Genomic DNA, 15,791 nt, shown 5'->3' with positions numbered 1-15,791 from the left:
GATAAACTACCCAATTAGTCACCCAATTTTTAAGGCACTTTCATTTTGGTCACTCAAAATGAAATTTATGCAAATTCGTCACCCAACTTTTAAGGCGCTTTCATTTTAGCCACTCAAGCAATAAATCTCTAATTACGGTTGATTGTGCACACCACATCATGTTAACACTTTCATATTGGTCACCCAAGTTTCAGGTCGCTTTCATTTTGGTCACCCAAAAAAATATTTTTTTGAAGTATTGATTGGGGTTAAGTATTAAAGTGAAAAAGTGGTAAAAACTAAAACAATGCATTCAAAATTTGTCAAATTGTACTTGTTTATCTCATTGTCAAAATTTAAATTTAATTTTTCTCAATATTGAAATTTTAAGTTTCAAAACATCAAAATCAATTAAATAAATTATTGAAAAATTTTATCCCTTAATAATATTAACCAATATTTTACTATAATATTGAAATTAAATTTAATCTCTATTTTTTTAATTTTATTTTATGTTTCTAGATTATCCTAAACGGAATCAATTAAATTAACTCATATTTAATAATTGCCTATGAAACTTAAGTATCTTTTGATTATATGATCTCAAATCTTCCATACTAAACTAAAAGAATGAAAAATCCTCGCAATTAATTAAATTAATTGCTTGTTCCTCATTTAAGTAATGATCAAAATTCTAGGTTTTGTTTGGTATGGAAGATAAAATTAATTATTTTAATTAATTGTAAGGCTTTTCTTTCTTTTTAGCTTAGCATGGAAGAGTAAGATCATATAATCAAAGAAATTTGAGTTTCATAGACAAATATCAAAGATGAGTTATTTGAGTTTATTTTAATTTGGAAACATAAAATAAAATTTTAAAATTTAAAAGGAGATTAAATTAATTAACTTAATTAATTTCAATATTATAGTAACAAATCGCTAACACAATCAAGTGATAAAAAATTTCAACAATTCACTTAATCGATTTTGATGCTTTGAAATTTAAAATTTCAATATTAAAAAGAAATAGAACTTTCGACAAGGGATAAACAAGTATAATTTGACAATTTTTCAATGCATTATTTTAGTTTCTACCACTTTTCATTTTAATTTTAATATTTTTTTCCGATCATTATTTTAAAAAAATAATATTTTTGGGTGATCAAAATGATAGCGACCTAGAAGTTGGGTAACCAAAATGAAAGTGTAAACATGATATAGTATGTACAATCAATCTCTGTTAGATATTTAACACTTAGGTTACTAAAATGAAAGCGCCTTAAAAGTTGTGTGATGAAGCTGTAAGAATTTCATTTTGGGTGACCAAAATGAAAGCGCCCTATAAATTGGGTGACCAACTAGGTAATATTGTAAACTATATAAATTAAAATGTTGAGGTCAATTTTTCTTAAGAACAATATTCCAACAAAAAAAAATATTTTTATCATGATTGTAAACTCCCCAACCTGGCCAAGATGTTAGACCCGAATATGGGAGACTACATTAGCCACCAAGATGGCCTAGTAGGGTTATCGAAGTTTTTTAAAATGATTATTTTAAAGCATTTATTTAATTTATTAGAAAACTTTGTTTAAAAGCCGTTTTACTATCCCTCAATGTTATAATTATCATCTAGCAGCGGAAAAGATGGTATTTACTTGTGAATTTAATAAAAACCAGGATTAAGGGAGTTTTTTTAAAAAAAAGGAGGGGCTTAATTGTTTTTTTTTTAAAGTTTGAGGGTCTTTTTGATGCATTTTGAAAGTTCAAGTACTCAATTGAGTTCAAAACAAAGGTAGGGGCTTCATTACTTTTTTTTTAAAAGGTTTGAGGGCTTTTTTAATGCATTTTAAAAGTTCAAGTACCCAAATGAGTACAAAAAAAGTAGGGTCTTAATTGCTTTTTTTTGAAAATGTTTGAGGGTAGCACCCTTAAGCCTAAAAAGAAAAAACAAAGTATAATATCTTAAGGAAATAAATAAAATGTCATGCAAAATAAAAACAAACCTAAGTCCTAAATCTCATACCACATTCACAAAAACATTACAATCCTCAAATAATAAAACAAATCAAAAGACCAAGCCTTAAAAAAACTGAAAATAATTAAAATGGATTGTGCCGAGATTCTCCGAATGTCATACTCGTGTCCTAACCTGGTGGATTATCTGTAGGGATAAAAATTTAAGGGGGGTGAGCTTTGATGCTCAATGTGAGTCCATTTGCAATAAAACCAATGCAACAGTTATTAAGGCATATTAATTAATATTGCGTAATATAATCACAGATAGCAATTCAGTTCAGAATAACGATTTTTCACGTGCAACCATAACTAAAAAGTCAAAACTCACAGTTGAAGTTTTTAGGATAACCATATTCTTGGGCTTCCCCATAATAATCATATTCATACACATATATTCATATATATATATATATATATATATATATATTCACGCATATGTATCATAACATGATTTTCTAGATTTGTATACACATGATTTGTAAAAGAACACACACCTGACTTTTGGGGTCTCGTACGTCGTTCCTTGTACTTAAGTCTAATCCGGGATACCTAGATCGAGTTCTTCAATAGAGAAACACAAGAGAAATCAATAACGGTGTTAGGATTTAACAAAAATACCGAGATTTTCGGTAAGATTCATTAAATCGAATGAAAGATTAGTATCGAATAAAAATACTATAGAAATTTGGGATTGATTATCGGGTTTGAATTGAACTTACCGATTCTTGGCAACTTAGGGTTTGAATTGATTGCGTTACACTAAAACTATACGAAGAACGGAGGTTGATTTCAAACTCGAGATTGAATTAACATTTCTAGCAATGGAAAGGAAATAATTGCAAAAGGGAAGATGTAGAGGAATAAGGAAGGAAACAAAAGGGAAATAGATGCCTTACTATTTGGGTTATTATCCAAGCTTGTTCCTTTTAAGCTCTTAACTATCAATATTAAGATTAATTTTTTAATACTTTTATTAATTCTAACACTATATATTCTGGGTGATTATCTATTTACCAAAAACCAAACAATGATTTAATTTAATAATTTTAAAAAATTAAATTAGTTTAATTTATTTGATATAATTTATGGGTGTGGACTACTCTCATTCATGGATGCCTTGTAGATATGGGGCAATTTTAAAGCCAATTCTACAAGGAAAGAGATATAAAGTTTCAAATTTGAATAATTGAAATAGACATTTGTTTCTAAGTAATTATTATTATTAATTATGTTAAATTTTAAAAATAATAAATATTCTTTTATGAATCATTACCGGTTTTGTAACAAAATATTTTGTAAATCTGCAAGGGGTTCAAAAGTTGATTAATAATTTTAAGGGTAAACTATACAACTAGTCACTCAACTATTAGCGTATTTTTATTTTGGTCACCAAATTATAACAAATTTTATTTTAATCACCAACGTTATCATTTGTTTCTTTTGGTCAACTTATGTTAATGATTTAATGGAAATAATGATTTGACCTATTTTAATTAGTATAATTATATATTTAGTCTTCAACATTTACATATTCTATCAATTTAATTTTAATTTTAAATAATTTAATAAATTTAATCCCACATCGCTACATAATTATTCTAACTGTCTATTTTTCTCTTTTTTAAAAGATCCTTATTCTTTTCTATTTTTCTTGTAGCACTGACATTGATACACGTGGAAATGAAAAGTGAATCCCACGGTTACAAAACGTTTGAATAAGACAAATAATAACAAATTGAAGCGTTTTATCAGGAGTTAGAGGAATTTAGATTTTTTTCTTATATGACCAAAAAGCTTCCAAGAGGAAATGAAAAGACAATTAAGTATACTAAATTCGTATTTAATTAAGTCTATGTCATTAATAAAAATTAATTAAGTCTCTTATTAACAATTTTCTTTATTGATTATATTGACCGATAAAATAAATTAATAGACCAATCAAATGGTGACACGTAATAACTTTTGATTCAATCTTATATGTTGTCATAAAAATTCATAAAAATTAAAAATATCATAAAAATATAAAACCTCATAAATATAATAAAAATATAAATATTAAAAATTATTAAAGTTGATATAAACTTATAAAAATAAAAATTCTTAAAAACATATAAAAAGTCATAAAAATTATAACATATCATAAAATTTATAAAATTATAAAAAACCTAATAAGTTCTAATAAATTATAAAATTGTATTTTAATAAAATTATAATATTATTAAAATATAAAAATTAATTGGTTACTCATTTTTTAAATTAAACCCCTAAAATCAAAATGAATAGGTGACATTAAACCGACGGTTGGATGAGTATAACCATCAGGATCAATGTTGTTTTGAGTTGGATCGGATTAGTTGGTCAAAATGATTAGACCAAAATCAGCAAGAGTACCAATCTAGAGAGAGCCATTAGACCATTTGACCTAGGAACCAGGCGATTAAATTGATTTTTTTTAATATTTTTTATTTTTTCAAAATATTTTATTTAATTGAACTAGACAGACTGATCAATTTGGCGAATCGGTGACTTGACTAGTTCAACCACTAGTCCAATTCTAAAAACCTTGGTCAGAATATTTCATAATGACATATGCTAATAATTGGATAATCAAATTTTGGTTTGATAGCATCTAATTGTACCAAAAAATACTTTGTATCATACAATACTTACAAAACAAGTTTCAACTTTTCAAGGTCCAAACTATTGTACTATACTTAAAATTTTTGAAATAAAAATTTAAAAATAAAAAAATAATTTATCAAAAAAAGATAGGGTCCGACAATTATTGTTTTATTTGTGGAATATCGAGAATATTTTATTCAACACGAAAATGACCCTAACAATTTGATAGCTATTCTCATTATCCAATTATTGGTGTGATATTATGTGTTCATTATGACTTTAGGGTTTAAATGATTTTTAATAATTTTTATAAATGACAAATTTTGTAAACATTGAGAGCTAAATTTGTGAAATTTTTATGTTTAGGATGAAATTGATAGAATTTATAATCATTATGGGGTTAAATTTATTATTAGACCAATAAAAAGACTATGTCAGACTTCATCAAATTTCAAAGTCACCAAAAATTTGATTTGAATAGTTTAGTAACTAAATCGTAAATTTTAAAAGTTTAATGATCAAGATAGAACGGAAACAATAATTTAGTGACAATTTTTTTTTTTTTACTTTACCCTTTAATTTATTGTTATAGTTTTAAGTTATGGCATGGGACATTCACATCTATATCATATAACGTTTATTTTTTTGAATAATCTTATTATAGGTTTTTGATCATATTTGTTTTTTTTTATGCAATGCCTAGAACTATCCACAACCCCTCCCCAACCCATAAATAAGAGGATAATATGATTTAACGCACTCAAACCCACGTCCTCCTACATTGGGAACAATATCCATGCCAATCGAGTTAAGACTCAATCGATATATCATATATAATTTTTAGTTAAACGTGTTAGTTCCAAAATTTGGGATTATCATAGGAAAAAGGTAATGTAAAATCAAATCAAATAAATAAATACAAATAAAAGAAAAAAGAAATATTAAGGGATAAATACCAAAATTATATATGAATTTTGCTTCAATGTGCAATGTCATACATAAACTTTGATTTTATGTAAATTTACACATGGCGTTTGATTAAATTCAAATTTCACAAATCACTAATAACATTATTGACATAACACCAACTTATCTTTACATATTACATATACAAATATTTATACTTATACAATATAAAAAAATAAAATATTAATTTATTTAAATATATTTATAGAGTGCATATTGTAATGTTATTGTTGAACTTGATGCCATGGTTGTTATTAATCTTATAATCCATCCTTCAAATGATAATTTTCATCTTGGATCTTTTACTGGACTTTGTTAAGGAGATTTTCAAGTGGACGACTTCAGCACACCTATCGGGAGGGTAATTGTTGCACCGATGCTTTAGTTAATCTTTTGTCTTGCCATAATTATATATAATATTTGTCAACCATTTAATCCTGATTGTAGAGTCAGGAACTAGAAATCAAAATGATACATTAATATTGATATGTATCAGTGTCATAATAAAAACGATACATCTGTTACTCTAATGTTAATTTTGAGAAAATATAATTCGAATATTCATGGCCAACCTGTATTCCAATTTTATATTTTATTTCTATAATATAATATTACATGATTTATATTTAAAATTATATAAGTGTATTGAATAAAAATGAAAAAATAATAGAAAAGTTGTGGATTTGGAGTCCACTAGAATCTGGCCCGGCCCGTAGACACATTAGCATAATTTTTGTGGATTAGATGGATAAATAAGTAAAATTTGGTATAAAATTTTGAGTGGGTCATTTGGTAGGTGGAAAAGGCGAGCGCGGTGGAGAAGGAGAAGAAGGAAATGGACAGTGCCAAAGATGATGTTGTTTGCTTACAACTCACTGCTCCTCCTGGTTGGAAGAAAATGGTTCATTTCTTCTTCTTCTTTCTTCCTTAAAAAAAATTCAAGTTTATTGCTTGTCGTTTCACTGGGTTTTATTTTGTTTTTATTTTTTTAGTTACGGAAGTAATGATAATTTTTAATTAGTGTTATTTTGTTATTTTGTTGTGCTCCTAGTATTAATGGTGAATTATGAGTTTTTTTTTTTTTTTTTGGTTAACACATCTGGTTTTCCCAATTTATTGGAAGCAAAGCAATAGCTAGGGTTCTATAGAAGGGTCTTTCTCTGTAATCTTTGGGTTTCTGTTTTTAAACGATTCTTCGAGGCAAATGAGCAAATTGGGCATCCCATATGATATTTTAGTGCTCTTAGTTGGAAGATTTAATTTTTTGTTTGAGAAATGATATTTTGACCGTTATTTTGAAAGAGTGTTGAAGAATGTCTGTTGATTAAACGTTGCTTTCAAGTTGTGCAATTGTTTTGGAACTTTATGGAGGAAACTGGAAAGTCATCAATGTCATTTTTGCTGTTGATTTTGATAATATCGTGTAATCTTAAGGTTTCTTTTTGTTCTGCAGTTGAAGCCGAAGAAAGGGGGAACTCCTAAGAAGAATGAGATCATTTTCACTGCTCCCTCTGGGGAACAAATCAGTAACAAGAAACAATTGGAGCATTACCTTAAACAACACCCTGGTGGTCCAGTAATATCGGAATTCGATTGGGGCACTGGTGAGACCCCGAGGAGATCAGCAAGGATTAGCGAGAAGGTAAAGGCATATAGTGAACCTCCGAAAAAAAGAGGCAGAAAATCATCAGCTTCAAAGGATGATAACAAAGAATCGGAGACAGCCCCTGAAGGAACAGAGGATAGTAAAGATGTTATGGAAGAGGCTGGAAAATCTGAGGAAGAGAATGAGAATGAGAACAAAGATAAAACGCAAGATGGTAACAGTAAATCTGAACCCACTTCTAAAGAAGTGACACGTGGAGTCGATGCAAAAATATCTACTAATATCGAAGAAGGTAAGGGAGGTGGTGAAGCAGTATCTGAAAAGTTGAAATGCCTCCAGGACGGAGTTGAAATGAATGCTTCTGGATTGGGCCAAAAGGAAACAGCAGACATGGAGGATGCAACATCCGATGGAAATGTTGAACAACTAGCGAGTGAAGCTGAGAAAGGGCTTGGATCCATGGAGCAGGAGAAACCCAACGTATGCGTTACAGAGGAACGGAAAAATGAGGCGGAAGGAGAAGGAAAACCGATACTTGATAGAAGCACAATTGAATCTGAAAGAGAAATCGAAGTCAATGAAGCAGCAAATCGCGATGAAATGGAAGAAGCAATTCAAAATGGTAGTAAGGGAAGTAATGCAGAGTAGGTGAAGCCTTGAGATGCTATTTACAATGGATTAACAGTTAACATGATGCATCCCCCTTGTGAACCTTTTTGATTTTAGGACATACTTAAGATGACTAGCTTAACTAAGGTAGTAACTGATTGAGACATCTTTTGGTATTATGGTAGATAGCTATATAATGTAACTGTGTCTGATGTATTATTGGTCTGACCTGTAGCTTGTAAGTGATGAAAGGATATGGATGTAATATGCAGTGCTAAGTAAAAGGTTAAAATTAGTGCTCTTTTCTGGTTTCTGGCTTCTATTTTTTGTTGATTAATTTGGTAAACTCCCAGCATTTACTTGGTTCTAAACTTTGGTAGGGATAATAATCTGCACTTTTGTATTGCCAAAGAACCTTTTTTTTTTTAATTAAATTAAGTAGATTTTAAAGCTAGTCAGGGAACTTTTCTAATGGTATATTAATTTAATCTATATCAATATCTCATCTTAATTTAATTGTTAATTCTCATTTTTTTCTAGGACCGAGTGTATGAGGTAAGTCTATTGGATTAGGATTAGATATTGTCTCACCGTGTTGGTTTGTTTCCTTTTGTTTATTCGTTAATAATATTTCTTTATGTTAAAAAAAACATATTTCAGTTAGGATCAAATTTAAACTTTAGAAATAAATGTGATGATATAAAATTAAATTTGGAAACTTAAATTCGAGCTTCTCATAAATCAGTTACAACCTAAGAGTGGGTAGTCTCGTAAAAGTATTAGGGAAGTCTCTGTACATAGGGGCGGATTGCATTTCAGTCTCTTTACTAAAAAAATAAGTAAATTAGCCCTTATATATTTCGACACGTGCAAATTAGTCCTCTGTTAAATTTTATCTATTAAATGATGATGTGGCAAGTTAATTTAAATGGTTAATTGCTAATTTGGTCCCTAAACTATAGTTAAAATATCATTTTGATTTTTTTAAAATTTCTTACAAAATTCTAAAAACTAAAAAAAAATCTTTACAATGAATATAAATTATTAAAAATAATGTTAAATTTTTTAACATAATAAATATAAATATTAAAATTAAGTTAAGAAACAACACTATGAAAACAAAAGACGAATGGAAGTTAAATCCAAGTGGTTATGGTTAGTATTTATAGAGAAACCCCACTTCAAATAGTTAAAAGATGACGATTTTGAATTTTAGAAATTTTTTTTAAAAAAGTTAACATAATTTTTAATATTTTAATATTTTATATTTATTTCTAAAATTGTTTAGAATTATTGTAAGAAAATTTTAAAAATTAAAATGATAATTTAACTATAATTTAGGGACCAAATTAAAAATTAACCATTTAAATAAACGTGCCATGTGCAAAGGAGCTAATTTACTCAATTATTTCAATAAAGAGACTAAAATGCAATTAGTCACCAAATAGTAAATACCCAGTTTAGGGCCCAATTGTGGAGCGTGGAGACAATACAGAACTTCAACACTGACCAATGGACACAACACATTTTGTAATAACATTTTCTCACACACAAGCTTTTGCTCCCTGTCTTAAAATCACTTCACGATCTTCCTTCTTACCCATATTTTAGTTGAGGCCAAAAAGAAGCTGAGCTTCTAAAGATTGAAAAACTAAGGCATGGAAACTGGAGGAGACCGTGTGACACAAAGAGAGAAAGTGAAGTACCAAGGGAGAGACTTTTTTTTTTTCTTTAATTAATGATATGGCATGCTGGAGTTACAACAAGCTTTGCATTGAAGGTGTTTGCTCAATTTCCTTATAAAGAGCGTTTCCAAGAATTGGATAATTTGATTCATCCTTGAACAAAAAATAGAACGAAAAGGCAATGAAAATTCTGGGAGTTTCGCTATTCTTCTTCATCTTTCTTGCTCCATTTGGTACTTTCTCTTTCACTCTTTCTTTTTCCTTAAGGTTTTGCTGGTTCTTTTTGGTTATTTGTTATGCTGTCTTTTTCTGCTCAAATTTGAATCCTTAGTTTGTAGGCTTGTTCTTAAATTTTGATAGTTTCTAGGGATGTTTTCAATTTTTTTAATTGAATCAAAGGATTTTGAATTCCTATATATTATTTAGTTGATTTGGGATTTGTATCCTATTATCATTGTAGAATATAGAGGATGTAAGATGTATTTTCCTAAAATCATGGCCAAAAAGCTCCCTTCTGTCTTTGACAAGTGATATTATTGTTATAATGATTATATTCTTGATTACTATTTTGGTTTCTTTTCTCCAGCATTTGTGACTGTGCAAGCTTTCACCGGAACGTATGGTATTAATTATGGAAGAATTGCCAATAACCTCCCATCACCAGATGAAGTTGTCACGCTTCTTAAGGCAGCAAAAATAAGGAATGTTCGAATTTATGATGCTGATCAAAGTGTCCTCAAAGCATTTAGTGGGACAGGGCTGGAAATCGTGGTTGGACTTCCTAATGGAAATCTGAGAGATGTGAGTGCCGATGGTGATCATGCGATGAGTTGGGTCCAGGACAATGTGTTAGCATATCTTCCCGATACATGTATCCGTGGGATTGCTATAGGGAATGAAGTCTTAGGTGGGAGTGATCAATTTTCGGGATTTCTTCTAGGTGCAGTTAAGAATGTTTACAATGCAGTAAATAAACTTAAATTAAGTGATGTAGTTCAGATTACCACAGCACATTCACAGGCGGTTTTTGCAAATTCCTTCCCTCCCTCGTCATGTGTATTCCGAGATAATGTTGTTCAGTACATGAAGCCACTGTTGGAGTTTTTTTCCCAAATTGGCTCCCCTTTCTGTTTAAATGCTTACCCATTTCTAGCCTACATGTATGATCCGGAGCATATTGATATTAATTATGCTCTCTTCCTACCAACAGTGGGAGCAAATGACCCGAAAACTAAGTTGCATTATGATAACCTGCTTGACGCACAGATTGATGCAGCCTACGCTGCTTTAGAAGATGCTGGGTTTAAAAAGATGGAAGTCATAGTCACAGAGACTGGGTGGGCTTCACATGGAGATGAAAATGAATCTGCAGCAACCGTGGATAATGCAAGGACATATAATTACAATTTGCGAAAAAGACTTGCAAAGATGAAAGGAACTCCGCTGAGGCCAAAAAATGTCGTTAAGGCATATGTTTTTGCACTCTTTAATGAAAATTTGAAGCCTGGACCAACTTCTGAGAGGAATTTTGGACTGTTTAAACCTGATGGGAGCATTTCGTACGATATTGGGTTTCCTGGTCTTAAATCTTCATCTGCAGATTCATTACTGTTGTCTTTGAAGGTATGAGATTCCTTCCCACTCTTTGACATGTGTCATCTTAGCTATATGTTAACATGTTGCCGCTTAGATTGGAGTATTCTCAGACAGAAGAAGCTTATTCTTGGAACAATATAAATTTGTCACGTTTTTTGGTTTCCACTTGATGAAATTACATTGAATTAAATATGGGTGAAAGCATTAGGAATGATGTTTATTAATAAAGAGAACAATGGACCTTAACAATTTCTTCATGGGAATGGCATAGTCCATCTGTTTAGTGATGCTGCTGACCCAACCATCTTATGAGTTTGATTTTTCTTCTCATTATCTTTCAGCTTAGGCGTATCACCTTCATATCTTATAAAGCAACAAAGATTCCATTTACATGTCCGCATTACATAACGTGTTGCGAACACTCTTACAATCCTTTGTAACATGTTTATATCTTATTGATTTGATTGAATAGCTTCACAACGTCTTTTTTGCACCATACTTTATGGTCTTATCGTCATATTCTTGAACCATTAAAAACGGGTCTGTACATAGTTTATATGTAAATGCCTCTTTTTTTATTTTTGAAGTCTCCTAAGATCCAATCATTTATTAGTTTTGAATGACTAAATTCTACTTTGAACTCCGTTCTATGAAATACTTGGTGAATAGTCAACTTTCCTAATGCATCTTGAAGAGAAATAACACAATGAGGAGAGAGAATGGAGAAAAGAGGGAGTAGAGATAGCCTGAGGTCAAGAAATCGTAATAACAAGCTTTTATAGGGTAGGAAAGGCTTAAACCTCAAACGGAAAAGGTGCAAGTCATAAACAAATAAAGAAACAGATTAACAAAAACCCATATTTCTTGCCTGAAGTTCTTAGGTAGTGATCTTCCTTTATTACTTCCCCTTGTGAGCCTGCATGAAGGGAAGGTTCTCTAATTTATACGAATCGATGATTAAGCAAATCATAACAAGAGACAGGAATGCAATTGAAAGATTGGTTATGGTCTGGCTAGTTAAGGTTTATCTTGTTTCGTGTGACGCAAAGCTTCTCCAATTTTCCATTTTTATTTCAGACCACCTGCTACCGAAACCGATTAATGTCCATATGATGCTGGAAGGATGCTAGGTACCTGTAGAAGGATGAATTTGGTGGCCTGGAATGATAACCAATACAACCTAACTTTTGCAAGAACATTCTGTTTTCCTTGCAAAAGGTTAATCCTTCATCATACACCCCTTATTTAATCACTACTTCAAATGTGTACAAATGATCCCTCTTTACAATGCAGTAGAACTTTCATTAAGCGCAACTGAAGAATCACACCGTTGCACCAATGCTACAAGAGAACATTTTCTTCTATTGAATCACATATGTTCTGCCTAATCTTCTACTTACTAGTATTGTAATCATATTTGTTACCTTGCGGGATCTGATTTCTTGACAAAATGAACAACTATACCCAATTGGTGAATCAATTAAATAATTGGAAACATCTGAAGGGATGAGCAATATTTGAGTTTATTGTAGAAGAGGAACGGAAAGTTGAAGTGTAAATTAGCCTAATATCCTTTTGATTTGGACTCTCTCGATGCAGTAAATTTAATATGAAAAGTACTGATATCATGAAGATAAATTTTCTTTATTGAATGCCTGTAGATTTCCAGTCTCAGACCCTGATACTATTTGATTGTCATGCATATATCTGTAGTCTTTGTTAATGAAGGTTGCTCATATGTAGTTCTTGTTTGTCATAACTTGCTCTTTCAATATCACAGCAAAAGTAAAAGATGTAGTCTTTGTTTTATTTTATCCTATTTCAATGAATTTTTATATGCATTATTGCAGGATAATCGAGGTTGCGGTTGGTGTGGATGCTATTCGATAATATTAACAATGGCTACTGCATTCCTGCTTGTTTTCTCAAGATAGTGATCAAACATGTGTTGGGGCTTCATTCAGTTGATGCCAAAGCCAGCACCCATAAATTCTACACTTATAGATTTATTAATGATTACTTATTTTCATGTTAAACTTTAGAAAACAAACCAACATACCTGATTTTGGATCTTTAGGAACACATGATTTGCTCTTTATAAATAATAGAAAATGTGTTTCTTGTGCATGAAGAAATCTCTCTTATAATTGTAGGTACATATAAATGCATATGCTGATGGGGGTTTCTTAAGCCATTTTTAATGGCATATGCCGATGGTTTTCTTCGGCTGGTGATTGGTTCTCCGGTCGAGAGGTGATGAGGAAGTTGGGGAGCAAAGGAAACTAAGGTCAGAAGGGCGTCGGAGGAGCAAAAATAGAATAATATAGTGAGAAAGAAGATGAAAAGTTTGAGATTTTTGGGTAACCTCATGGCCTCATGGAATCTTGGAGTTGCATTGCATGTTCCATGTTCTCGCCAGCTAGCTATATGATGGGAAGAAAATAGTGAACAAGCTCCTTTATCTTTATGAACCAGTTTAAAGCTTGTTTAATATTGTTCGATTATAACAAAATTATTATTTTTTAATTACTAAATTTTTTTGGATATATTTGTTTATTATACATGAACATGACCATCATTTTGCGACCATGTACATGAATATATTTGATTAATGTTTGCAAACAAATCGAATTAGTTAATTTAAACAAAGGAATACTAACATGTTAATCATGAGGTGTGATGTGATGGCTGTTCATTTCATCTGAGGTCAAGGGTCTAATTTTTACTCATGAGAATGGAATACATTTTATGGTTAACCGTTTTTTTAAAGAATTTAATCCTCACCTATAAAAATGATACATATTTTATGACTAACCCTTTATTCGGGCATAAAGAAATTAAAAATTAAATCAATTAAGAAAATCAAGTTAAAAGGCCTAGACCATTGGCTATAGTGACCAATACCGTAGCAATTTGTATAAAAAGAAACGCTGAAAATGTCAAAGCATTATTTAAATGCTAACTAGCATACTTTATGGAAATTATTAAGAAACATAGACCATTCTAGGATTGCTATTTTTATTATTATTAAATTTAATCTTTATTTGAGGTTTATCTTTTAAAATTGAATTTAATTTTTAAGAGCTGCCTTTTTTAAATAAAATATTAATTAAAATATTAATTTTAACGATATTGACTTGACAAGTGGCAGTTCATGTATATTTCATACTAACATTATACTATTTAACTTATATATCACATAAAAAATAATTTAAAATAATAAAATATCACCTTTTGTATGCTCCTTTAATATGATTTTGACACGTGGAAATGTAGACGGTTATTAAATTAACAGAGGTTTTGCCGTTAAGTTTTGCTCCTTCCTTTTTCAGAAAGTTAAGTCTCTACTTTATTGCTAGAATGGTCACCAATCTTGTTCTTCTTCCAACCCAACCCTCAGTTCTTCAAAATGATCAACATACCAATAATAACTTTAGTATTGAAGAATCCCCGACTCAAGTTTTAAGTAATTTAATATATTTTTGGAAATAGAGAAGCTTGTGTAAATGTTTACTATGGCGTATTTATGATCTTGAGTGGACATGGGATGGGAGATCGAGAGGGCTATGTTGGGTGATGTTGATTAATGACTGAATTATGTTATTCAACTTGATTCTAGATCGTGTTTGTATTGAGATCAGTTAAATGAAATTGATGATCATAAAACTTCAATAGGTCCTATCAGTTTTGTCCAATGAAATGGTTGATTGATGTTGCTGCAAGTACCAATGGGTGTTACTCAGTTCGCTGAAAGGAAAGATAAGCTGGTGCAAAAGCAAAACGATTTGTATCTTCAGTTTCGTGCGCTGCAACTTTTGCTTTGGAGCAAAAACTTGCTCTCATGTTGTGTTAAGATAAGTTAGGTTGTCATAATGCTGTTCAAAATCATGGTGTGCCGTAGCGAACTAAACCAAGGGCTTGTGTTCATGATTTTGATGCTTCCCCGTGCGTTGGGTTGCCTCGTATTCTTAATTTTCATGCCTTTGATTTTTTTACCACCTCGGGGTCCAATGCCAACACAACTAAATATGGGTCTAACTTTGCTAATGACAATTTTTATATTCCTATGCTTGTAGGGGCCACGTCTTGGTGTCCTGATTCAGGGGCTACACACCATGTCTGTCGCGAGACCATTGCTTTGTATGAGTCCACGCCGTACTCAGGTTCGTCTCCTCTTCTTATGGGTGATGGGTCTCCTACGACAATATCGTGTGTTGGGAATATTATTTTACCTACAACAAGTAAGATGTTTCATCTGTCTAATGTTTTGTGCGTTCCAAATATACTGAAAAATTTGTTATTTGTCTCTCAGTTTGCTAAGGACAATAACGTGTTTTTTGAATTTCATCTATCTTATTGTGTTGTTAAGGACATCCCATCACGAGAAATTTTGCTATGGGCCACACTTGTGACGGGCTCTATTATTTTTCACCAGTTACTTTTGCTTCATCTGTCAATGCTGCTTCTGTCCACAATACTAGACTCCAGCCGCATAGTGATGGTGATGATGTTTTTGCCTTATGGCACTGCAGACTTGGTCATCCGTCTGCCTCCACTGTTAAGCTTGTTCTTGAGAAGTGTAAAATTATCTCTAATAAAACATGCCTTGATAATATTTGTATTGCATGTCAAAAGGGGAAATATCATAAACTGCCTTTTTCAAATTCTTCTACTAAATATAAGGGTTTGTTTGATTTGGTTGTCTCCGA

The 15,791-nt window shown here is 30.9% G+C and overlaps 2 protein-coding genes across 3 annotated transcripts; both read left to right on the top strand.

Annotated features, from left to right (window-relative positions):
* The first annotated feature begins 6,354 nt into the window (after window positions 1-6,354).
* On the top strand, window positions 6,355-8,102 carry LOC105773960 (methyl-CpG-binding domain-containing protein 11). Its single transcript, XM_012596205.2, has 2 exons — window positions 6,355-6,487; window positions 7,040-8,102. The coding sequence occupies exons 1-2, from the start codon at window positions 6,422-6,424 to the stop codon at window positions 7,838-7,840; spliced, it is 867 nt and encodes a 288-aa protein (XP_012451659.1). The 5' UTR covers window positions 6,355-6,421; the 3' UTR covers window positions 7,841-8,102.
* Window positions 8,103-9,305: 1,203 nt separating this feature from the next.
* On the top strand, window positions 9,306-13,628 carry LOC105774338 (glucan endo-1,3-beta-glucosidase 11). Of its 2 annotated transcripts, none has more exons than XM_052632142.1 (3): window positions 9,306-9,719; window positions 10,073-11,109; window positions 13,236-13,628. In XM_052632142.1, exons 1-3 carry the CDS (start codon window positions 9,668-9,670, stop codon window positions 13,281-13,283), a joined length of 1,137 nt encoding a protein of 378 aa, XP_052488102.1. In that variant the 5' UTR covers window positions 9,306-9,667; the 3' UTR covers window positions 13,284-13,628. The 2 variants fall into 2 exon arrangements, with proteins under 2 accessions (XP_052488102.1, XP_012452257.1); XM_012596803.2 differs by having other exon boundaries at window positions 9,309-9,719; window positions 12,933-13,628.
* Window positions 13,629-15,791: the final 2,163 nt, after the last annotated feature.

This window comes from Gossypium raimondii, chromosome 6 (assembly GCF_025698545.1).
Source record: "Gossypium raimondii isolate GPD5lz chromosome 6, ASM2569854v1, whole genome shotgun sequence".
Lineage (NCBI taxonomy): Eukaryota > Viridiplantae > Streptophyta > Magnoliopsida > Malvales > Malvaceae > Gossypium > Gossypium raimondii.
Note: the sequence above shows the minus strand (reverse complement) of the source record. Positions and strands in the feature narration are given on the sequence as shown.

What these genes read in the sequence shown, in the direction of transcription:
- LOC105774338 (XM_012596803.2), top strand. Translation starts at nt 9,668, where the DNA reads ATGAAAATTCTGGGAGTTTCGCTATTCTTCTTCATCTTTCTTGCTCCA. An exon ending in CATCTTTCTTGCTCCATTTG is followed by an intron (nt 9,720 to 10,072) that starts GTACTTTCTCTT and finishes TCTTTTCTCCAG; the next exon opens with CATTTGTGACTGTGCAAGCT. An exon ending in CATTACTGTTGTCTTTGAAG is followed by an intron (nt 11,110 to 12,932) that starts GTATGAGATTCC and finishes GCATTATTGCAG; the next exon opens with GATAATCGAGGTTGCGGTTG.
- LOC105773960 (XM_012596205.2), top strand. Translation starts at nt 6,422, where the DNA reads ATGGACAGTGCCAAAGATGATGTTGTTTGCTTACAACTCACTGCTCCT. An exon ending in CTCCTGGTTGGAAGAAAATG is followed by an intron (nt 6,488 to 7,039) that starts GTTCATTTCTTC and finishes TTTGTTCTGCAG; the next exon opens with TTGAAGCCGAAGAAAGGGGG.